Source organism: Nematolebias whitei, chromosome 13 (assembly GCF_014905685.2).
Source record: "Nematolebias whitei isolate Nwh7 chromosome 13, NemWhi1, whole genome shotgun sequence".
NCBI classification, from domain to species: Eukaryota; Metazoa; Chordata; class Actinopteri; order Cyprinodontiformes; family Rivulidae; genus Nematolebias; species Nematolebias whitei.
In genome coordinates this window covers 19,415,836-19,438,987 of record NC_056510.1, presented here as the reverse complement: position 1 = coordinate 19,438,987, position 23,152 = coordinate 19,415,836, and the positions used below count along the sequence as shown (strand labels likewise).

Here is a 23,152-nt window from a genome sequence, read left to right as displayed (position 1 = left end):
TATATATATATATATACATATATATATATATATATATATATATAATGAAATAAATTTGTTTATTTTATTTTATTTATTTGAACCCATAGAGTTTGTATATGTAGGACCAAAAGTCTGCACAGCCAGTTTCAACCTGCCTGGCTAAAAGTGCAATTCCCAATCACACTTTAGGTCAAATTTCTCCCCGACTGCCACTGAGCACTTTTGGCCGAAAGTGAAGATTTAAGGAAAAAGTAAACGAGAGAACAGTGTCATAAAAGAAATGAGGGAAACAAAGACATGAGAATCTTCCTTTCTACCAGCTTAGTCATAAAAATATACAGAAGAATGTCTTACTAATTTAAAAATAGCAATTTTAAAAGTACCACACAACTGATTCTGCTATTCTAAACAAATAATCTTTTTTTTTTCATATAAGCATTTGTAATTTCTATAAACATTACCCAAGATTATGTAGATAAAATATATCTATGAAGATTTTTAAGTTCTCTATTGCGAATCTTTAATGTCAATAGAAGAGGAAACGAAGCCTGTGCTTTTGTGAACAATTATAAAACCATGTTTAAAGAATAGTTTCACAATGAGTTGAAGATTTAATTACAGTATGTAATGCTGGTTTCCAGCAGTTGTACTTGTATAACCTGACATTTTACTGACTCGACAAACAAAGCCAAGACCGTGACTGACAAAACAAAAAAATCACTTTGCACCATAGGAATGTTTTTATCTGGGCGTGCTCTGAAAAAGGTGCGTGTCTTTGCCATTGTGCCCACATACAATGTGTGGGGCTCAATAGCAGAGACTATAAACTGATATGTTGCACAATGTTCTGCATGCACCATATGGACAGGGTGATAAAAAAAATAAAAATCTATGATGCAGCGACTCTCCAAGGTGTACAGGAAGCAGGGACTGTTTGCTCTTGTTGCTGGAGTTACCGCTGAAGTAGCTACACTCTTGTCTGTTTCTATTTCTACCTGCAGGATGGAATCAACTGAAAAATGTGAAGCAGTCATTTCTCAGTTTAACGGAAAGTTCATTAAAACACCTGCAGGCGTTCCAGGTAAGGATGTTGTACGATTATTAATGTAATTCTATAGTAAAGAAATACTCTAAAACGAAATATGCCTGACATAAAGTCAGTTCTTTTTTTGGCCATGATGGGTTTAGTTCGAGCTCTAATGGGAAGAGTTGTATAAGTGGGATAAAGTGGTAGTCCAGATGATTAATGCATCCAACAGGAGTCGGTGAGTCTGGTGGTGAAGAGATCGTATGCACTCAGCCTGAAGTGGCAGAGCAAAGACAAAGGCACTGAGAGAAAGCAGCCCTGTGTGGCCTCCACTCCCTCTCTAAGCTTTTTAATTGGATTATCAGACTAAAAGAGTCTCTGCAGGCCGCCTCTCCTTTATAACAGGGAGTGGATTTAAGCTCCACAGCTGTTAAATTGCAGGTCCCAGTTCCCAGACTGGTTAATATATCTGTACTCTGGCTTTGTAGCCTGAAAGACAGATAACCATATGCGTGTGTCATGATGCCATTTAGTTTTGTTTGCTCTTTCTCTCTCTTTAGTGCCATCTGAACCACTGTTGTGCAAGTTTGCTGATGGCGGACAGAAAAAAAGACAAAGTCAAAATAAATTTGGTCATAACGGTCGTGGCTGGGCGAGGGACGGCGACTCTCGATTGGTAAGTGGAGCCCCAGGATGGAGTGAGAACCTGAGCTGCAAACCGTAAACCCTTAACAGGCAAAATACATGTAATACATGTAAATACATACGGCAAACTTTAAGTTTTAGGTGTTCGTATAAACAGCAGGTAAGGTGCATTTAAACATCAGCACTTTTCCAGAGTTCTTCCATTAGAGATTCTGAAGGGTTTGATTCTGACTGGAAAATGTGATTACATGTATCTGAAATGTGATCGCTGATCAAACTGGTTGATCTAAAGTTGACTTTGCTGCAGTAAACGGATTCTGTTAAACAGAAAAAGGGAAAGAAATGGGCGTGAAGCAGTCTGAGTCGTCAGGGACTTGCAGAAAAGAAACTGTTCATTCACAACAATGTCCTAGTACAGAGGCACAACAAACTTTAGTTGTGTGAATGTTTATAAAGCATTCACACTATTGTGATCCATTTTTCTTCCATATGTTTTTCAGCGTCTTTCTCGTTCCACAGTTTTTGTGCTATTTGAAGGGTGCTCTGACTTTTGGTATTTGTGCAACTTTAGCTTTCTGAAATATTTAGCATTTTCTGCCATTTTTCTTTCTCATAGAAAATGAATTGAGCTCATTTTACATCCTTCAAATCTTTAGATCTGTTTATAACCTTTTACTGCTCCTTTCACATTTTGTTCTGGTTCAGCTTCTTTCAGCTTCCTTCTGCAAATTTAAACCTTTTCAGCTACTTTCACCTAATTTCAGCTGGTTTCTTTTCAGCTGTGTTGTGCTCCTTTCAGATTCTTTCTGCTAACTACAAACACTTTGGTAACAGTTTCTGTTTTAAATGTGCTTTATAAATAAATTTGACTTAACTTTAACATTTTTGTGCTTCTTAACTTCTTTCTGCTAATTTAAGCTTGGTATGCTCCTTTCAGCTTATTTCTGCAAGTTTAATCTTTTTCTGCTATTTCAGCTACCATTTAGCTGTTTTTATGCTAATTTTAGCCTTTTCAGCGAATTCCACATTTTTTGCATTTATTTCAGCTTTTTTCAGCCCATTTCAGCAAAAATGTGCTCTCACCACTTGCTTCTGGTAATGTAAGCTTCTTTCTGCCTTTTTATCTCCTTTTCAGCTGTTTTTTTTTGTTGTTGTTGTTCAATTTCTGCATTTTTCAAATAATTTCCACCTTTCTGTGCTCATGTCTGCTTCTTTCAGCCTAACTGAGCAAATTAGTTCTTTCTTCTGCTAATTTAAGCTCGTTGTACATTTCGGCTACATTTTTAGCAGATTTGAGGTAATTCCAAATGTTTTCAGATAAATTCAAATTTTTTGTTGTAATTTCTGCTACTTTCAGCCTAATTAACTTATTTCTACTAACTGCAGCTTGTTATACTCATTTCAGCTTTTTTCTGCTAGTGTCAACATTTTCTGCTATTTCAGCTACTATTTAGCTGTTTTATGTCAATTTTAGCTTTTTCAGCTAATTCCCCATTAATTTTAACTCATTTCAGTTCTTTCTGCTTCTTTCTGGTTGTTTAAGCTTTTTTCTACCTTTTCAGCTACTTTTCAGCTGGGTTTTTTTTGTTGCTAATTTAAGCTTTTTCAGCTAATTTTCTATTTTTTGTGCTAATTTCTGCTTATTTAAATTTTATTCAGCAACTATGTTCTTTCTGCTTTCTTCTGCTAATTGAGGCCTGTTCTTCAATTTCAGCTACAATTCAGCAAGTTTTAGCTAATTTCAGCTGTTTTTCTGCAAATTCCTCAGCAATAAGCAATAAATGCAGTTTCTCCAGTTTTTCTCTGTGTGTAAAACCTACTGAATAAAAGCAAAAATGATAATAGTAACAAACAGAGTGTAAGCCAGTCAGAGCAGTCATCAGCTCTGATCATTTAGCTTCTGGTTTGAACATTTGGTGTTTTCAGCAATGTCCTGTAAGTGTAGGCTGATCAGTGTTTGTATTCAGACCAACAGAATAACAGGTTCTGCCTCTGAGCTTGTTATGTTTTTATGCTACAGCAATGGTGAGCCTCAGCTGCCAAACTCTGGTCTCTTGTCTGCAGAATCTACAAGTTTTGCATGCACATAATGGATTTGTAAGATCAAGAAAAGACTTGTTCAATAAGTCACATTGATGTAAACAATTGTTTAGCTAATTCAGAAATTGCGTCTGTGGTCTTCATTCCTGGTAGACTTCATCATGTGAACTGGTAGCTCAGTACTTTGCTTTACTAGAGGCACCTTTTGGTCTAAATATCTCTCGTCATCTGTCCTTAAGGTCATGTCTTTGTAACAGAGAGCCTTTGGTGATATGAAGCCCAGACTAAACAGATCATCACAGTTTTCCCCCCACATACCTCACTATAGAGGATAAACTTGAGTTTTGTTTTGTTTTTGTCTCAGGCTGGAATGACTCTGACATATGACCCCAGTACAGCTGCTATGCAAAATGGGTAAACTGGATTAACACACAACAGTTGCTCTGCCGTCACACTTTTCATTTTATGAAACCTCTGAATTCTGTTTCCAGGTTTTTTCCTGCACCTTACAGTATTTCAGGCAGGATGATCGCTCAAACGTCCATGTCTCCGTACATGTCTGCAGTGTCAGCATATCAGGTGTGGATCCTTCTCTTTAATAGATGGTCAATCATTTAGCGAGGAATCCTTGTTTTTTTCGTGGAAGGAAAGCGCATTTAAAGAAATTAACTGAGGTTCTGAAACAAAGATCTGCCTTTGTGTGTCTGAAGGCGCTGCTGTGCTTGTGTATTGTTCACAGCAGCATGTGATCATCTGCACGGTGGCGGCGCTTTAACAGATTCTGTTTGTTGACGTTCCAGGTGCAGAACCCTTCCTGGGTGCCTCATCAACCCTACATCATGCAGCATCCGGTAAATGCAACATCTAATCTCTTTCCTCTTTACTAGTGTTCTTCCTAAATATTTCCCTCTGTGATTGCAACAGAACTGAACCATTTTCCTGTAAACAGAGAGCCTCAGTATGGATGATATATGCATAAGGTGAAACTAAAGGACTAAACCGTCTGTGCAGGAATGTAAAAACAACTCTTTATAGATGAGTGCCTGTAATGACAGATGCTTAATATTTTATAGCAGATGGCTCTAAATTGAGAGAGGAGCCTTTTTTTATTTGGAAATGGGCCATTAGATGAGGAAAATACTGCCTGATGCACCAGGCCAGCCAAGATGCTCATAGACAGCTTGCTTGATGGTTGACTTTAGATTACTCAGGTTATCTTCGCCTGATGTTCAGTCTCACTTAAAACTGAGATCTAATGAATCTCACATGTTTTACAAGTATTTCCTTCCTTTAAAGACAAATATTCCTTTGTGGCAATTTGAGACTTAAGTTGACACCAACAAATGTGATTCTCCTCTTGTCTCTGCTCCTAAAGGGTGCGGTACTATCGCCCTCTATAGACCCATCTGTGTCACTGCAGCCTGCTTCCATGATGGCCCCTCTCACTCAGCAGATGAGTCACCTCACTCTGGGTGGTGCAGGAACGGTGAGAGAACTTTGCCTACAATCACAAACACGCTTGCACGTTCTTTCCTAATTTAAATAAATGATAAAGTGCCGTTGTGAACTCAAAAATGTTAAATCCTTGAATATGTTGTGCACGTTTCTCTCTTTCCCTGCAGTTTATGGCCAACACAGCTTTGCAAGGAGCTTATATCCCACAGTATGCACACATGCAGACAACATCTGTTCCTGTGGAGGTGAGTGAGACAACAGTGTAGCAGTCTGTGTGTAAAACAACAACAAAATTGAGGACAACAGTGAAAGATTTTGTTTCATGCTTTGTTCCAGGAAAATGGAGTACAGTCGCAAGTGGACTCATCTGGCAATCATTCCCCTTATTCCTACCAACAAAGCAAGTAGTGCCGAGGTAACAATTGGACAATCATGTCTACAAATCCAGTGGACGCTAAGGAACATTTACTGTTTTTCTTTTTGTTTTGTTTTTTTGCAAGTGTTGCAAATGTTCAAGTGAGACTTTTTCTGGGTCGTTGTTCAGAGAGTTCATCAAATGATTCATATTCTATTTAAAAAAAGAAGTTTTATTTTCATACTAGAAATTGTTTTATTTTTTACAAAGGGCTTACCATAGGAGACAAGAAAAAAAAGTCATGTGACTAGCTGTGCAAAATGACTAGTTGTAAATATGTTTTTATTTTATTTTTTTTGCCAGACATTTTGAAAATGTTTTGTGCTTGGTGCATGTTTGTGTTGCTATGGTGAAGTGTTCAGTGTTGTTTTCCTGTAAAGTAATTTTTTCTTTGAGTTTCACAGTGATTTAAACCCTCCTTCGTAGTTTTCATGCAGCAGTTTAACGCAGACCTCCACAGAGCAAAGACAGGCTTAAGGAAAAGACTTTAAAAAGTGACAAAAGAAAAACAGTGTGCTCTTATTTCTAAAGACTAAAAAAGAAGTCGATTTTTTTTTTTTTTTTTTTTTAGAACAAATGGTTTGATTTATGGAACTGAATATTTATTCAGTTACACTTTGTGGATGTTGGAATGAGTCAAAACTTTTTAATGAAATCAAGTTTTCAATTTTGCCTTTTAAAAATCATGGTATTTTAGAATAAAAACAACTAGTGGGATAACAAGTTTATTATTTTATTTTTGCTCTTGCATTTGAGGTGATGTTCATTGTTCTTTTGATAGAATATGTAAAAAAAAACATTGATTGTGGAAAGAGAAGGAAAGAAATACAGGTGCATCTTAGAAAATTAGAATATTGTGAAAAAGTTTTTTTTTTTTTTTTTGTCAATCATTTCAGAAAGTGAAACTTGTATAATATTTCACATAGAGTGAAATATTTCAAGCCTTTATTTCTTGTAATTTTGATGATTATAACTTACAAATAATGAAAAAATAAAATTAATTCTCAGAAAACTAGAATATTGTGAAGAGGTTCAATATTGTAAACTCATCCTAATCAGCTGATTAACATCTAAACATGAGCTATAAATGTCTCCTTCCTGAAGTCAAGTCACTCCTGAAGCAGAGACGTCAGAAGTGTCTTACCTGCTGAGGAGACAAAGAACTGGACTGTTGCTCAGTGGTCCAACGTCCTCTTTTCAGATTCAAGGAAATTCTGCATTTAATTTGGAAATCAAGGTCTCAGAGTCTGCAGGAAGAGAGGAGAGGCCCAGAATCCATGTTGCTTGGAGTCCAGAGAAGTTTCCACAGTCAGTCATGGTTTGGGCTCATGTCCTCTGCTGTTGTTGGTCCACTGTGTTTTCTGAAGTCCATAGTCTAGCAGGACGTATTAGAGCTCTTTGTGAATGCTTTATGGAGATGCTCATTTTATTTTCCAGCAGGACAGCCATAATCATCAAAATTACAAGAAAAAAAGGCTTGAAATATCTGTAATTACGGACTGCGTAGTATAAGGCAGTCACCTATTATTATCCACCTGACAGGGTTTCTTAACTTTATAGCTTACTCTTCCGTCAACTTTAATGTGGCCTAAACCACAATGTGTACCCCAGAAATTATATATCAAAATGACCAGCTTGGCACCGTGGTGTGTGCTATTACTTTTATTGGCGACGTAATTTGCAAACAAAGACGCCATTTTTTATCAGTCATTTTTCATAGCCTCTTGTTGCAAATCCAATATCCAAGATGGTCACCAAAGCTAAAAAGGAAAAATACTGTAAATCATCCATTTTTAGAGATATTAAGCTGAAATTTGGTGTGGTGGTAGCTGAAACAAATGCCCAATAAGTAATGAATTTCAAAAGAAAATCAAGGTGGCTGCCAAAGCTCAATTTAAATGGCTTCAACTCAGCTATTTTTACACATGGAGCTGAAATTTGGTGTGGTTATAGCTGAGAAACTTCCCCGTCACGTGCTGAAACCAAATTAAAAAATCCAAGATGGCCACCATAGCTTAAAAAAAAAGACTACAACTCATTGATTTTTTTTTTGTTGTTGTTGCCATTTTAAGCTGAAATTTAGTATGATGGTAGCTGACAGCGAACCCCAACACAACACTGTCAAATCAAAATTGTAACGTGGACGTCCCCGTCAAAGTTTCTCCAGGAACTTTCTAGTTCAGTTCGGTAATACCTGAAATGATCGACTTTTTTTATTTACTTTTTCACGTTTCATTTTTTTTAGATGCAGCTGTATAAAACAAATGGAATTTAGGTAAAGTTTGATAAACGTGTGTATTTTATATTGCCTCTCTGACGGGAAACAAACTTCACCAAATATTGTCAGATGGTTCGTCACCCTTCGACTCTTTAGTAACTCTGCAAACTCGTTCACAGTTTGGACAGTGTGCCTTTTTTTGTATATGTGCAGTTTTCTTCGGTATTCAGTGTGAACGAGCATAAAGAAGGATTAAAACAAGTGCCCCTTTCATAATAAGAACATTTTAACATTCAGCATTATTGGAAAATATTTTGGGGGAGAGTAGAGTAATTAAAATAAAGAACAGCGATCTAAAATTATATTCTATTAAAAAAGCTGTGGTTAGAATAAATAAATAAATAAATAAATCAAGTTTATGCAGTGTCCTCCCCAAAGCTTGTGATTCGTCCTGGTCTACGATCAGACCGGTTATCTACCTCAGAGTTTTCTTTCTCCTCTGTATTGGGTCGGGTTAGCAGGTCCAGCCCCCCCACCCCCTTTCAGACCAAATATCACACTCAGGAGCCACGTTCAGCTGTTTGCTTTTCCTCTACCCGTTTTTATTTTGTGTAGTTGTAATCACAAGCGGAAACTCGTTTCCATGTTCTCCCATCTCTTTTATAGCAGATTTAAGAGGCAGATTTAAACTAAGACCTACAAGAACAAACAAGTTTTGTGGTTTAAAAATATGTTATTGGTATAAAAGAGCATATTCTGCTACGTTTCCTGGCATGTGCAGGGAATGTAACGGCTGCCATGATTCTACTTGAGATTTCCTTGTGATGCCTGAGACTGACGTGTAATACTGTCATTGTGAGGTTTATGCTGCTAAGTGGTGTCTGAACCAAGTGCCATAGACTGGGTCAAGAGCTAAAGAGGTGCTTAAAACCAGCTCCTAGAAATAACCACCACGTTGAACATTCGTTAACTTATGTAAAAATGCTCTTAACTTATGAAGATTTTTGTACACGACAGCTTGAGGAAGAGCTATGAAAGTAACTTTTTTTTTTATTCGTGCCACATTTATCAAAGGAAACTTGTATGTACAGTTCAAGGAATCTCTGTTTTATTTTTATTTTTTTTTATATAAAATTTGTTTTAAAGCTCTTTTTTTTTCCATCACTGAGTTTATTGTTGCCAAAGGTTTCTGTTGATTTCTTTATTCTTTTTTTGAATAAAAAACAAAAAATTGTGCTTTTATCTGTGGTCATTTTGGTCTTTTATACTGCTGTTTTTTAAATTCTGCTTTACCTGAGTACACCCTTGCTTTGCTAAAAAAAAAAAGGGATTTCTTTCTGTTTTTCCTTTTTTTAAAAAAAAAAAAACTATTGTTCAGAAGATGCTTGATCTAACTTGGCTGCAGTTTGAGAGGACTGAAACTCGAAGCTGTCTCTCACTTTGCTTCTCACATTTAGTGGGTGTTTTTCATAAGGAAAAAAGTCATCCTAAAATGGATCAAAGCATTAAACTATGGCCAGTCTTGAAACATTTTGCTTAATTATTTACAAGTAAAACATGGAAAAAATCAATTCACGCTAAACAGCAGTTAAAGAAACAAGTATTCCTTTAGGCAAAATGTTCAGCTGCTTTGTTCTGTTGTTTATCAGTGGCTTTGCTTTGGACCCAGAAGGTTAAAGTCCTGTATCAACACTGTCACATGGTATTTCTGACAACACTCGTGGCCTGGACAGGGTGGGTTTGGGTATCAGAGGGTATGGTGCAGGGCGAGAGCATGGGGATGCTCTAATTGCTCGGATGTAGCCGTCTGTGAGCGGGCCTCTCCAAGGCAGATGGGTCCCCCCCACAGTACCCTGCAGAGTGTTGTGCCACCCTACGGGACGCCACAAGCTCCAGACGAGGAGCAAAACTCGCGCTCCAGCTGTCTGTGTTTGTGCCACATGCGCCTACAAACAGTAGAGTTGAAGCCTTCCCTCCCGTTTACTGCTTCTACCCCTAGTTTCAGATGACTTCTTCAGGCAGCATTGTTAAATCAATAATTAGACCCAGCAGTTTTCTGAAGAAAATGTTACAAAGCACATGAAAAGCATATACTTACATACATACATACAGTATGTTAAATTGCCATCATAATCAATTCAACTTCCGTAAATCCTGTTTATAACCTTGTGATGACATTATGTTACCTAGTTACACATGAAGATTTTAATGTCTTGCTTCTTTTCACTTCAGCTCAAATAAAGTTTGCAGGGAAAAACAAGTAGGCTACCGTAATTTCCAGATTATTGAGCGCAACCGAATATAAGCCACGCCCACTAAATAAATAAATATATACAGTTTTGTACACGTATAGACCGTGCTTGTCTATAAGCCGCGGGTACCCATGTGTAACATGAGATATTTACACTGAAAATGTTTTAAAACTTTTAATTATATATGTACCGATAACCTACACAAATACGTACAGTAAGTTTTTTTTTTTTTCTGAACAGTGTTTATAAAGCAGCTGATTAAAATAATTAAATAAATAGAGTAGCCTACCAGGAAACACCTAGTTTACGTGCAGCAGCTCTATTTGCTTCTTCCACTGCCAGATCGATCGCCTTTAACTTGAAAGCGGCATCCTATGTATTTCTTTGTGTGTTTTCCATGATGAGGGTATTGGGCAGCTATGTGAGCTCCTGGGTGTGAAGAAGATAAATATTTTGGTGCCAGGAAGCTTGTTGGCCTGTATTTTTTTTTTTAAATGAATAAAAATCCATAAATTAGCCGCAGCATTGTATAAGCCGCGGGGTTCAAAGTGTGTGAAAATAGTAGTGGCTTATAGTCCAGATATTACGGTACTTGTATTGTTTTCCTGGTCATAGGGTTTTTTTATGTATTTTTTTACTCTACTTCATACTTTCAACTATTTTATTTGTATATTAAATTGTTCAGCTCATTCTGGACTTTTGAGCTTTCCCCACTTTTGTTTTTTTTTTGTAACTTTTACACTATTTAACTTGTTATTTAGGCTGTAAGAACTTTTAAAATCCTTGAAAAAAGTTGTGCTATTTGAAATCTATTTGAGCATATTTGCTTATTTTTAGCTCTTAGCTACCATTTTGCTGGCTTTAGATTTTAGCTGTTGTTCTGTCTTTTAGTTATTTTTCTCAATTTGAATTTAAGCTTCCTGATTTGGGCTTTTAGCTACCGTTTTGCTAATCTCAGCTTTTAGTTACTTTTTTTTTTACAGTTTTGGCTTTTAGCCACTGTTTTGCTTAGATGGACTTTTTGCTATCGTTTTGACATTCATAGCAATTAGCTACTGTTTTCCCAATTTGGGTTATAGCTACTGTTTTTGTCTTTTAGCTACTGTTTTTTGTCTGTTTTAGCTTGTTGCTACTGTGTTCTAATTTAAGGCTTTATCTAGTATTTTCCAGTTTTGACTTTTGGCTACTGTTTTGCTGGTTTGGGCTTTAGCCTTTGGCAATAAAGAGAAGATAGAACTTTATTTATCCCACAGGAAATTGTTGTGCCAGAGTTTCAGTACAAAGGAACATACACAATACTGTGGCCGACCTGTGAGGTAGTCTCTGATCCAGGTGGCCAGCAAATCATTCACCTGCCCGTCCAGGAGCTTACTGCAGAGTAGAGCAGGTTTCATGGTGTTAAAAGCACTGGAAAAGTCAAAGAACATGAATCTTACAGTGCTGTCTGCCCTGTCCAGGTGAGTGTTTTTCATTCATTCAACCTTTATTTAGACAGGTCTGATTGAGCCTTGAGGACTCATTTACAAGAGAGGCCTGATTTCAACAAAGAATGATGACAACAATGGACAATCATAAAAGAGGCATACAGATTTTTTTTAAAATACAATTTAAAATAAGATGGCAAAAATAGCTAGATCATAAGGCGAATGTAGACAACTAAAAACAGGAACATGTCTGCACTGGTCCTTGCCAGGAGTCCAACAGATTCTTAAAGCCACTTAAAGAGGTCAAGGTCTCAGAGTGTAGGCTCTGCAGCAACTAGCTACTGGTTTGTTAATTTTAGCCATTAGCTACTATATTTCCAAATTTTTGCTTTTCATCTGCTGGTTTTTTTCCTGATTTGTGTTTAAATTAGCTAGCCCACTATGTTGCAGAATGTTTGCTTTTAGTTGTCATTTTGTTGCTTTAGTCTTGTGATCAGTTTAACTTAACCAAGTCAGTAAAGTCACCCAGCATCCATTCTGCATTTTTACAGAAAATGAAATTTCTTCTTAAAAACAAAACACTTTACAGTTTTACATGTAAACTGTGGGATGGAATCACCACCATCTTAATAGAGATTCAAACTATTAAAAGCATTGAGGTTTAATGTGGTGAACACTGTGCCTGCAGCGCCATCTACAGGTTCATGTGTGCAAGTATTAAACTTGTTAAAATTATCCCCACAATTAAAAAAATATGTGAATAAAACGGCTTAATAATCAATTAAGCCTTTACTTAAAGTTGCACACATTTATCTGAATAGTTTATTGGGAAATTAACATAAAAATGATGTTGTAGAAGTTTAAGTTTCCTTTTTTGCAGCTTTATTCTAAAAAAAAAAAAAAAAAAATGTTTTCCGTTTCAGCGTTGGAAGAAGTCCGTGCGTGAGGGATGTATTATTAGCAGCTCATGCTTTGTTGTGGAGCCTGCTGCCAAGTGTTAAAGCGGTGGGTGGGATTTTGCTCACGCTGCTGTGGACTGGAAACCAGCAGCAGTCTCCTGATGCAGGCAGCCATGGAGTTGCGAAAGAAAAGTCCCCGTCTCCTCCACTCTTTAACAAGCTGTGTTTTCGCCGTGTGTGTCGGCCTGCAGGCTGTTAGTGCGGAAGGTAAGACTTGGAAATATTCGCGTTAAGCTAAACGAGCATTATGTTTTATTGTTATAATTATTTTTCAGACTGAAGACCGAGTAGGCCCGCTTGTTGTTGCTGAACTTTAAACGCACCGAAGGTTTCGACGGATTAAACGCGTCAGTGAACGCAACAGGAGACATTCACTTTCCCGAATGCAACTCGCGTGCTCGGTTAACGAGCAAAAACGTCGCCTTTGTTTTGTTGCGAAACTCTGACTCTAATCCAAATGATTCATATCTTTGTAAGACAAACGAAAAGCTCAACGGGAACCGTCCATTTTAACTTGATGGTAAAGAGGAAGTGTTTTCTCAGGAAGTTGAAACAAAAGATTAAAAAGCTGTGACCGCTTTCTTAGGACTGGGTTTGGCAACATTTTGCTACAGTAACACTGAGTTAAAACAAATGTGGACAAATGCTCTCAACTCTAAATATATGTCCTTTGTGTTTAAAATAAAATAATAGACAGTTACAGGTTTAACTTGGTGATGTCAGCTTTGATTGTATATTTATTAACCCTCCTGCTGCCCTTGGGTCAAAATGACGTCAGAGGCCGGACAGCAGGAGGCTCGAGTCCCTGCACTGCAGGATGTTGCTTTAATGTGGTGCTTATTGGAGTTATTTTTTACGCATTTTAAAAGTATACCATAAAGGCCAAAGTCTGCTTTGATAAAACTTTGTAATCTAAAGAACACTTTGACCACTGCAGGAAACTTTTGTTTTCTGGAAGCGGGGTCCTCCCCCATGTGGTCTTCCTCTTCAACCACAGGAAACTGGGTCTAAACAAAGGTTGCACCACAAAACAGTCTTTGTTGTCAGGTAGCTCTCTAGATATTAGAAGTTTGTTTTGGGTGGCGCTACAATAAAATTGAATAATCCCAGCGTTTCTTATTTGTCTTTCGGTCTTATTGATCATTCAATATTTATTTGTGCAGGTTAGTCTCACTGAGTCACGAGGACTCGTTTACAAGACCTGTTTTAGACAAAACCACAGATAAGATACATACAACAATAAAATGCAAATAAAATAAAAGTAGTTATAAAAACAAAATTGAATCAAGGTGCCTTTTATAAAACAAGGTAAAATACTATAAACAGGACCACGTTTGCTTTGAATTTTCTATCGAGCTTGTCAGTTGTTTAAAATCCCATAAAGAGGCCAAAGTGGACAGCTTCAGATCTTTTTGCAAGGTGTTACAGAAGCAGAGTAAGAAGTGCCGTTCAAGCACTGGATGCTAAGGATTATTGTGCTGCACTTTACTTTTCATTCAACTTTTTATTTATACAGGTTAATCCCACTGAGCCTTGGGGACTCATTTACGAGACCTGATAAATAGGATCTATTTATAGGACCTGATATTTAGATCTGTCTAAAGCTTTTGACACTGGACCATGACGTAAGCTCTCAGAAATTGGTTTCTCAGTTTACACCACTGGTTGGTTCTCTATCTCTCAGATCGGAGGCAATGTGTTCAACATACTGGTACTTCTTCCAGTTATTTAACGACTAACAATGGTGTACCACAAGGCTCAGTCTTAGCACCCACTCTCTTTATAATCTACATAGGTTAATGTAGGTCAGAGCATCCCTGATGCAGCCTTACATTTCTATGCTGATGACACAGTTGTTTGAGTTAAAACAGTTGCTGTTTTTCAGCTCTTGCAATCTGCTGTTAACATCATTCAGTCAGATTTGTTCCATCTCAAACTTGTCCTAAACGCCGACAAAACCAAAGAGATGTTGTTTTCAAACAGGAAGTCGGTGGCAGCAGTTCTTCCTTCGATTTTATCTATGAATGGTGCTCCTATTGAGTTTGTTGATTTCCTACAAATATTTGGGTATCTTGGTCGATTCGCATCTCTCTCTTAAGCTCCACATGGAAAACCTAGTAAGAAAATTGAAAGTTAAACTGGGTTTCTTTTTCAGAAATGGATCCTGTTTAACTCTGAATGCTAGGAAACACCTTGTAGCTGCGACTTTCCTTCCCTCCATTGACTGCGGTAACTTTATTTACATGAACACTCCTACAAGAACCCTGCAGATGTTGGATGTTGTCTATCATGGTGCACTAAGATTCATAACTGGCTGTAACTACCGTACCCACCACTGCACCCTATATTCTCCTTTTTACCGAGTTCAGTCCGCACTGAGGGGACACCGCAGGTAATGATGTCTTGAGAACGCACGCTGTAGCTGCACTCTCGCAGTGACATGGAGGAGATGTATGAAGGCAGCAGACCAAGAAGTGATTTGAAGATGAAAATGTACCAGTGGGAGAGTCTGCGTGACGTCAATGATGTCCAACTGACCAAAGAGTACAGTAGTTACAACCAGACTAGTTGTGAATCTTAGCGCTCCATGGTAGACGACATCCAACATCTGCAAGGTGCTTGTAGGAGCGTTCATGTAAATAATGTCACCATAATCGATGGCCAGTAGGAAAGTAGCAGCTACATAGGTTAATCTATAATCATAGGTTTATTCGCCACAAAATTAGCTCTTAAATGTTTCTCACTTTATTTTGTACCAGATGATTGTTGTTTTAAACACTAACAACACATTTCTTTTGTCCAAGGTTGTATGTGACTTTAGAAGGTTATTTGGTTTTTGACTACTTATTTTTAACTAAATGTGAGCCAGAATGCAGAAGTAGTACGTGGAAAAACCAAATCCAATACAAGGGCTTCAAGACTTTTCTGTAAGTGGTAAAGTTTAGCATAAATACATTTTTTTATAAAGAAATCATTTTCTATTTCCTATTATTATTGGTCTTATATTTAAACTCTTTTTTTACAGTGCTCTTTCACGTCATTTACAGGCATTAGTTTTTGATTCTTCTGCACCTCTGTCAGGTTGAGCTTTGGACCTTCACAGCACTGTTTTCATTTCCAGCCATTCTCCTGTAGATTTGATAATGTGCTCAACATTTTTGTCCTGTAGTATTATCCAATTCAGGTCAAACATCAGCAGACAGATGGGCTCGCTGTTGACTCTAGATTACCAGTACTTTGGATTATTGCGCCTCCACAGGAATTCAAAACAAGCCCACATCATCAACCATCCACAACCATGCTTCACATCAATCTGTGCTTCGTGGTCAAACAGCTTCCTTTTAGTTGTGTCTGTCCTATTTTAGAGGGGGCTGTAATAGTTTGCCCCAAGCCTAAGTTGTGCTGCAAGTGCTGCTAATTTCTTTAAGAGAAGAGGTTTTTATCTGGCAACCCACACAACCGAGTCACACTGTCCAGTTTTCTATTAGTTTTTTTGTTAAGCATTTAACCTTCTGAGGCCTGTAGAGTTTGACTCATGGAAATATTGAAGCTGTTGTCCTGGGTGGTATATCAGCTGTTAATCATGCAAGCTGGGGGAAGGGGGTTCAAGCACTGGCTGGCAGCAAGGAGAAAGTACACATAAATGGATTTTAGCTGTGTTTTATCTTTCTAAACTTTCAACCTTTGTCACGGAGCAGGCGGGATCTGGAAGTGTTGGCAGAGTCTGTTGTGAAACTTTGAGCCAAAGAACTGCTGATGCTGTTAGCAGTGCTAGCTACACTAATGGCACAAATAAAATTTAAAAGAGGTGGAATAATGAAAATCTCAGCACAGTTATAATTTTTTATCAATTTTGCTCAAATAAAGTTTTTTTTTGTTGTTTTTTTTAACTATAGACCCTGTCACTCAGCAGCTCCTCTTTTCAGAAACGTGTCTTAAGTGAAAGGTCGGCTTTACTGAATTTATAAGTTATGGCATTCAACACGACGAACAAGGTTTCTAGCAGATCAACAACCAAATAATGTTTATGATTTCGAGGAATAACTTCAAGTTTTGTCTGCACCAACAATCTGCCTCATGAAAACGAAGAAGCGAGCATCTTTGCTCCTCTTCGGTAAACTCTTCCTAGAGAACACGTCAGCAAAAGACACTTGAGTTTATTAGACTTTGTATGAGTACAATCTGAGTGCAGTCCTCTAGAAATGTGCTGATGCAGCTGAACGCTGGAAAAAGTTAGCACAACAACATGTACAGCATCTTGATAATCAGTGACTCAAATAGTGTCCAGCTACAAAACAAGTGTTACACTATGTAATTATGAAACTGTAATTTTTATAAGGTGCTATAATTTGTCTGAAATTTTTTGTTTTTTGTTGTTGCTGCTAAAGAACGAGTTCTGCCAAACAAAATTCAATTCAGTTTATTTATATAGTGCCAAGTCTCAACAGAAGTCCTCTCAGAGCACTGAACAGAAACATTCATATATAAAAATAATAATTTAACTATTTATCTGAGGAGCAGACTGCTTTGAATTTAACTCCCATTGCAGAACTCTCGTCTTGAGCGAGCATGAAGGCGACGGTGGAAAGGAAAAACTCCCTCGTGAGGAAGGAACCTTTAGCAGAAAGGCTCAGGACAAGTGGCCATCTGCTTCGACTGGCTGGGTTTGAGAGAAACAGATACACAATGGCAGGTCAAGAATCACATGTTAAGATAGAAATAGTATCAAATCAAGAATTTTAGCATTGCACCGCTCAAGGTGGCTGCATGTCGGAGCATCTCTGTTACTTTCATTCTGAGATTTTGCTTTTGGAAACTTTAATTCCTCTTTTTCTGGATGTAAATCACATTTTTTTGGGATGATTGTTTCCTCTGGTATCGGATGCTGTGCAGCTGGAAGCATTTTTACTGACATTTTTGTTTTGTTTTGGACATTTGTTATGATGCGTAACCATGGCAACAAGGCAGTTTTCTACAACCAACAGCAGCTGATTAACATCTCAAAAGCTCTAATAATATCTCGACTACAGCCCCAAATCTCAAATGAGTTGAAAGGATGTTCTGTGGACGCATTCTCATCTACCTGCCAGCTGTGCTCGAGTGCCTGTCCACTGAGATCCTGGAACTAGCAGCTGGAAACATGGCTCATGACAGCGGAAGGACAGGATCATCCATCGGCACCTACAGTACGTGGCTGAAAACTGAAGGGGACAGGGCCTTTCAGTCAGTGGCCCCCAGGCTGCGGGACAATTTGCCCCCGCAACTTCGTTTTGCTGACTCTGTTGAGCGATGAGGAGCTCTGCAGGCTGCTGGGAGGAGTGGCCATCGCTCTGGGAGGAGTTCTGCCCGGCATTCGGGCGGTCCTACAGCCGAGGGGAACTGAGAGGCTGGGTGGACGGATTGGACGGCATCTGCAGCCAGTTTCTTAGGATCCACTGTGGGATGAACCTTTACAAGAGATCCTTCCTGCCTACAGCCATCAGTATCTATAACATATCTTAATGAAATGAGGATAACGAGTTACAAGAACAAATAATTTCCCTTTGGGATTAATAAAGTATTTTTGAATTGAATTTAAATGAAAACTACTCAATTCTAGCAAATCATTTAAGGAAATGAGGTCAATTTGTCCTCTAGTAGTCTAAGCCTATGGTAGCATAACAAGCCAACCCTAACTATAGGATTTATGAAAAAGGAAAGTCTTAAGCCCAGTCTTAAAACTGGACAATGTGTCAGCCTTACAGACAGAAACTGGAAGTTGGTTCCAGAGAGGAGCCTGATAACTGAAAGATCTTCCTCCCTCTGCTTTTGGAAACTAGGAACCGCAAGTAAGCCTGCAGTCTGAGAGTGAAGTGTTCTGTTGGGAAAATATGGAACAATAAGATCTCAAATATAAGATGGAGCTAGGTTGTTGGGAGCTTTGTAGGTTAGAAGTAAGATTTTGAATTAAATTCTGGACTTGATTTAAAGCATCTTGTATTTTTAAGCTATTGATTAAGACTTGGTATGAAAATGGCCGCCTACAACAGTCTTCTTAATACATTGGTGTCAAGTTGAATTATTATTATTTTTTAGATTGCCCAGCTGATGGACGCACCTGGGTGCCCAATGGAAACAAGTGTTACCACTTTCTCCACGGAGAAGAAGACCGTATCAAGAGTTACACTTTTGAAAGAGCGACAAGTCTCTGCCATGGATTTGGTACGTCAAATTTTATGAAATCCATTGTTCAAAGAACATGCGTCAAATTGGCTTAATTCTCATTTTTGTGCTTACGTTATTACTGTTGTGTCTTATTCTAGGGCTTCTGACCATCCAGAGCACAGAGGAAAATGACTTTGTCATTAATTACAGCCGTGAAGTGTGGAAAGGCCCCGTCATCATGTGGCTGGGAATGTATTTTGATACAAACAGTAAGTATCATGTGAGCAGAGCTCGTTGAAAACATGCTATCTAATACCATAGCGTCCAGTATAAAGATTTGACCTATCAAATGGAGCTTCACAGCCTTAAATAACACAGTGACTAAAGCATGGCTGTCACGTTTGGGCTTTCTCTGCCCTTCAGATAAACTATTACACACAAAACACCTCACAGTTCCAGAGGCGGCCTTTTAAGCTCGAAGAATACACATGTAATTTTTCAAAGTTATATAGTATACATAGTGATTTATATATAGAAGATCCTGGGTTCAATCCCCGGTTGGACCTGGGGTCTTTCTGTGTGGAGTTTGCATGTTGTTCTCGTGCTTGCGTGGGTTTTCTCCGGGTACTCTGGTTTCCTCGCACAGACCAAAAACATGTATGTTAGGCTTCAGACCCAGGCCTTCCTTGCAAAAGAGATCTGTGATCTCAATGGGATTTGCCTGGTTAAATAAAGGTTAATAAATAAAATAAATTAACAGAACAAGATATTAACATTTCAAAGCAGATCAAGTCAAAACTTGTGAACTGTATAATCAATATGCATAACTGATAGACGAGCCTAAACTAGGGCTGAACAATTAATTGCATTTGCAATAATATCGCGATAGGATAAAATGAGATTTTCTAATTGCAAAGGCTGCAATTTGACTGGTCACGTGATCTGGTTACATGACTTGCGAGTGAGCGGAGCAAAGCAGAGCAGGGAGCGGGAGAAATCAACACTGCGTTTTAACCGGTTGTACAATGACGTCAGGCTTGACAGAAGCTGATACATCTGAAAGTTTGGTACCAAAGAGGAGCAGCACGTCCATGGTTTGGAATTATTTTGACTTTCAAAAAGAAGACGCTGCGCAACGACATGTATTGTGCAGAACCTGCCTTGCTGCTGTTGCTACCTCTCAAGGTAACACCACAAATCTTTATCAACACTTATAAAAACACCACAAAACCATTTACGATAGTTGCATGGCTAGAAAGCCAAAGACCAGTGCTTAAACAAGCAAAATACCAGCCAACAAGGATCACTGACCGAACTGTTCAAAGGTTTTACTCCGTATGAACATAATTCAAAATGGCACTCGGGTATAACTCGAGCAATAACGTAGTTCATAGTGAAAGACATGAGACCCATTAATATAGACCAGCCTGGGTTTACGGCTTTGGCCATCACAATGGATAAGCGGTACAGAATGTCCTCGCTCACACATTTTAGCCAAGTTGCTATGGAGCTATACAAAAAATGCAGAAACAGAGTTACAGTGGAGCCAAAAACAGTAGAGTTTTTTGCAACTACAACAGATTGACTTATTGCTTGTGTTCGTTGAAAAATACATAAGAAGACATAGAAAAATAATTGCATATTAAATCGCAATCACAATAATGAGGTAAAAAAATCGCATTCGAATATTTTCCTAAATCGTTCAGTCCTAGCCTAAACAACTATGCTTAAGTGTACGAGAACAAATCAGGAACAAACTGGTTCAACGACAATGCAGAAAAACCTTTCATCATCATTAATCAGACAAACCCATCAATTTAGTCAACTGGGGGGTTTCCAAAGGTTTTCACAGTGATCAAGCGTTTTTAGATGAACATTCTGACTTTTGATGTTTATGTTCAACTTAAACATTTATGGTGCCAACGGTCCTTTCCAGCTTCTCTTTGCCAAACTGCAAGCACTTCATGAATGGCATAAATTGAACTGGTCTAAGTATACCAGTCTCAGTTGTTAACATAAACTGAATAAAAGTTAACCTTTTAGTTGATCGGTTGTCTTTGAAAGGCCAACGACAATAATTCTGCAACAAATTTTATTTTCAGTCTTGATTTTTATACTTTATATTTTTGCTATTTTTAGGTGTAACTAGGACCTTGGGTACACACCTCATGTACCACATGTGATGTGAATGCATACTGCATGTTTTCCAAATTCAACACAGCTCCTAGTCTAAGTGCAAGTTGTTGCCGTTTGTCTGCTCAGGTGAGGACATGAGGTGGTTAAATGAGAAACCTGTTACGTTCACTAACTGGGAGAGCGGCGATCCATCGGACCTCCTGCCAACAGAAACGTGTGCGGCTCTGCACAGCGACACCGGGAAGTGGGAAAATGTAAGCTGCGTAGACGACGTGGAGAACGGAGTGGTCTGTGAGACCATCCAAGGTGAGGAATCCTTTCTTAAAAAAAAGCACTTAGTTTAAATAACTTTCATTGTGTGTTACCATTTCTGGATTTATTTAAAGTGTGATATTTAAAGGGATTGTTATGGTCGTTGTCTCACAATGCATTCTGGGTTTGTTCTTTCAGAAACAAAGCAAGCCAAACAGAGTAAGTCAACCTTTGAGCTCTTTGTTGTTTCTTTGAGTTCTTCCTGTGGCTTTGAGGATTTAGTCGGGACCTTCCCTGCATTGTCTTGTTCTCCACAGAACCCAGCACGCTGATCTCTGCCCTGGTCATCCTCAGCGTGGTGGCTATCGTGGGCGTCTCTGCAGTGATTTGGTTTCTGCACCAGAAGCACAGTTTTGGCTCCACCATCTTCACAGCGTTCGAGTACCACCCTCCGTTCCGAGTCCTGGATCCAGACCAGTCCTGCCTGGTGGAGGCTGAGGAGACAGACGACGTGTCATAGGAGATCTCTCTTTCTTTTTCCTCGATAGAAAATGCCAGGCCCTTCTCACCTGCTGATTTATGCAATAATAAGTCAACTCTTGTATCGGTTATCAACAATTTAATTATTGTCAGTGACTTAAAATTATCTAATCTGATTGCGGGGAAAATGATGCCAAATTACTGATACTAACATCTTCTGCATGATTTGTACTCTTTGATATTAGTGCATTTTCATTGTAGTTTGTACCATCAAGCACTACATACTGCACTACAAGTATTCTGCAGCATGTTTAAATAAGGATGTTTTGTTTTGCAAATAATTAGCTATTCTATGTAAAGATTCAAGCTTTTATGGTTTTTTTCTGAGCCAGAAAAATGTTTCTGTTACACGACTATTGCACTAATTTAGCACTGTAGTCCCCCAAAGTTCAATGACTAAAACCTAAAAGGAGCAAAAATCAAAGTAGCTTGATTTTTAGTTTTTAAACAGAATTAAGCTTAGTGTTTTTTTTGTGTGTGTTTTTGCCAAAGCTGACCTGACTTTTTGAGCTAAGCTAGTTGAGAACTGGGTTCAGAAGCCCACACATACAGATCAGATCAGATCAGAGGAACCACTCTTCATCCAGTTGTACTTTGTTCCTGTCACTTGCACATGTAAATAATCTAATCTGAACTCAGCTGCAGCTTGAATGGAGCAAACGCCGGACTAAATGATGTGAGGCTGCACTGTTGATTCAAGCCAGTTTCCAGGTAAGACATATTCATAACGGAAACATTTCTTCAATAGTAAGGAAGAGATGTCCTGACCTGTTGCTCAGGGGTTTGTAACATTTTTATAATAAAAATTAATTAGACTATAAAGATTGGGTGCATGGCGTCTCACCAGGCTGCTGTGGCCGACCAGTCGGGGGTGGGGGTTTGTGCTTCTTGCACTTTATCTTCTGAACATTTCATGGAACAAAACATGCAGGCTTTTTTCCTGTGTGGTCAGAACCCTTTCAGATTGGATCGTTTTAGGTGGTTATCATAGGAAGCCTTTACGTTCACTCGTCATGTGACATCTTTAGGTTAGCGGGGTGAAAGACGATGTTTTTAAATGTAATTTGTGTTTTGGCTGCCTTGTGAAATGCTATCATAATGTAGTGCCTTAAAAGTTCTAAATAAATCATGAATGATACAAAAAAAAAAAACGTCTGGCTTTGACTCTTTGGACCTAAAAGCACTTTTTGTTAATAATTATCTGGTTGTTACATTTTCTACATTTCAAAAGTAAGAAAAAAACAGTAAAATAATACACAATGGTAGGCGTTCAAAATATATATTTCGTTCAGATATACCATTTTAAGTTATTCTTTACGCTAATTGATAAATTTTGGGTATAAAGTTTCAAAAGGAATAACAGCTAAAATTCTATATAAATATTTGAAATATGTCTGTCAGTGAATAAGTAATGGCATAACATGGCCATACAGTAAGCAATGAGATTAATTAGATGTGAAAACATCTTTAAAATGACTTCTCTGAAGAAAAGCCTGTGGCTCTCAGCGCGTCTGTGGAGCCCAGATGAAGCTGGAGTCAGCTGGATATTTTTCATTTCTTTCAAGAAAATCTAATTTTAGACTTCCAAGAGGTCATCTGAAAAATTATTTTTGAATCTAGGCTGCAGATGCTTCTATATGTTTAATGATTTTAATATAGACTG

At 38.1% G+C, this 23,152-nt stretch overlaps 2 protein-coding genes across 2 annotated transcripts in view; both read left to right on the top strand.

Moving 5' to 3' along the window:
- Positions 1-6,090, top strand: part of LOC119419120 (RNA-binding motif, single-stranded-interacting protein 1) — a 16,230-nt gene extending 10,140 nt beyond the window's left edge. The window contains exons 6-13 of the mRNA XM_037686420.1: positions 984-1,063; positions 1,570-1,685; positions 4,059-4,108; positions 4,186-4,273; positions 4,495-4,545; positions 5,070-5,180; positions 5,317-5,394; positions 5,486-6,090. Of these exons, the coding sequence (XP_037542348.1) occupies positions 984-1,063; positions 1,570-1,685; positions 4,059-4,108; positions 4,186-4,273; positions 4,495-4,545; positions 5,070-5,180; positions 5,317-5,394; positions 5,486-5,557 (646 nt within the window). The 3' untranslated portion in view covers positions 5,558-6,090. The remainder of the gene's footprint in view (positions 1-983; positions 1,064-1,569; positions 1,686-4,058; positions 4,109-4,185; positions 4,274-4,494; positions 4,546-5,069; positions 5,181-5,316; positions 5,395-5,485) is intronic.
- A 6,314-nt stretch (positions 6,091-12,404) lies between these two features.
- cd302 (CD302 molecule) lies at positions 12,405-22,640 on the top strand. Its single transcript, XM_037686419.1, has 6 exons — positions 12,405-12,624; positions 18,493-18,618; positions 18,720-18,830; positions 20,824-21,003; positions 21,148-21,168; positions 21,267-22,640. The coding sequence occupies exons 1-6, from the start codon at positions 12,426-12,428 to the stop codon at positions 21,467-21,469; spliced, it is 840 nt and encodes a 279-aa protein (XP_037542347.1). The 5' UTR covers positions 12,405-12,425; the 3' UTR covers positions 21,470-22,640.
- Positions 22,641-23,152: the final 512 nt, after the last annotated feature.